General features: G+C 39.8%; 1 protein-coding gene across 1 annotated transcript; it reads left to right on the plus strand.

The window, feature by feature from the left end:
• Nucleotides 1-65: 65 nt before the first annotated feature.
• LOC107694813 (ubiquitin carboxyl-terminal hydrolase 1-like) lies at nt 66-1,334 on the plus strand (the record flags this gene model as incomplete). The annotated part of the gene is made up of 3 exons (XM_016494498.1): nt 66-164; nt 376-542; nt 670-1,334. Coding segments are annotated over 3 exons (931 nt in total), but the record flags the coding sequence as incomplete, so codon positions are not given.
• Between the last annotated feature and the right edge of the window lie 236 nt (nt 1,335-1,570).

The following is a 1,570-nucleotide window of genomic DNA, read 5'->3' on the forward strand; positions in this document are numbered from 1 at the left end:
TATATTACATTACAGTAGTTTGGATCCCACTCATCTAAACGTTTTACCCTTCTTACAAATTGTAGGTGTTATATTACTGTCCTGGTTTTAAAGAGGCCATCAAATCGTTGTGTCAGTTGGCTAAGCTGAAAGACAAACGGCGAGAAGATGGTGCCAAAAATGAGGTTGGTAAATTTCATCTTTTAAAAAGCGTTTTCCTTTGCCTTGATTATGCTCATAACTATATATCAGTACTAATAGCTTCAATTTAGGGAAAAAAGTCATTCTAAAATTTAGCTTCTAATTGAATAAATGTAGAGAATAGTTTGTCATGTTAAAATTGTTGCCTTTACTATAATTGATTGCGTTAAACATGGCATGTTTTTATGTTATCAGGGGGACACTGGTGAGAACACCCTACCTGTTCCCATGGAGCTGCTGGGTAGTTTCCACAGCCTCATTTCTTATGTGGAACAGTTGCAATCTAGCTTTCTGCTTAACTCAGAAAAATACAGCGACGAAGAGCTTGCCACACCACCTCGCAAGCTGCTTAACACGCTCAGGTAATGCAGTGGGCCAGAGCATCATTCAACAACATCGAAAAGACATTTAAACCTCTCAGAGTTTTTCTCACTGTTGCCTTGGCTTTAATGAGTTTCCAAACAAACCTGTTTGATTTCTCCATTGCAGGCAGCTTAATCCAATGTATGAGGGTTACTTGCAGCATGATGCACAGGAAGTGCTGCAGTGCATCCTTGCTAACATCCAGGAGGCCTGTGACAATATTAAAAAAGAGCAAACAGACAACCAGAAGGACAGCACAATGAGCAATGGAATGGGGGAGTCTAACCATGAGGATGATGGTAGCTCTGATGGCCAGCTGAGTGGAAAGAGGAAGAGCGACACACAAGCAGGCAATGCTAAGAAAAAGCCAAAATCTCAAAGCAAATCAAAGAAAAATGAGGAAAACATGCCTATGAACTGCTCAAAACGAAAGTCCTCCAGCGACATAACCACAGAGAGTTCTGACCAGAGGAATGGAACTGAGGAGCAAGAGGAAAAAGAGCAACAGAATGACAGAAGGAGCACTACAGAGGAGGAGAAGAATGACAGTCCCCCAAAAGAGGTGGGCAAGAGGACAAGGAGAGGGAAGCTGGGCTGGTTGAAGCCATCTGGGAAGCAGCCTAGCATCTTCTCAAAGTTCCGCAGCATGGGACGAATTACTTCACATGTAGGAGGGAGAGGAGAGACCAAGGAGAAATCCGATTGTAGCGTGCAAGAGAAGCAGGAGAAGGATACCTCAGAGAATGAGAGTAGAACTCAAGAAGTTCAACAGAGTCTGGAAAAGAATAAAGGTAAATATTGTACACAAAATTGTGACCAAATCTCCAGCCATTTATTATTATTATTATTATTATCTTAATAATGCAGATATTCTACAATTAAACGATTGCAAATAAATATACTATATTATTTTACATAATATTTGAACATACAAGATGTGTACTATTAACTGGCCAAACTGATCGTATGTATATATTGCAACTGAGATTGTAAATTATGGGAAATGGGGGAAAAAAAAAAAATATAT

The sequence above is a fragment of the Sinocyclocheilus anshuiensis genome, unplaced genomic scaffold (assembly GCF_001515605.1).
Source record: "Sinocyclocheilus anshuiensis isolate Anshui unplaced genomic scaffold, SAMN03320099.WGS_v1.1 scaffold23622, whole genome shotgun sequence".
Lineage (NCBI taxonomy): Eukaryota > Metazoa > Chordata > Actinopteri > Cypriniformes > Cyprinidae > Sinocyclocheilus > Sinocyclocheilus anshuiensis.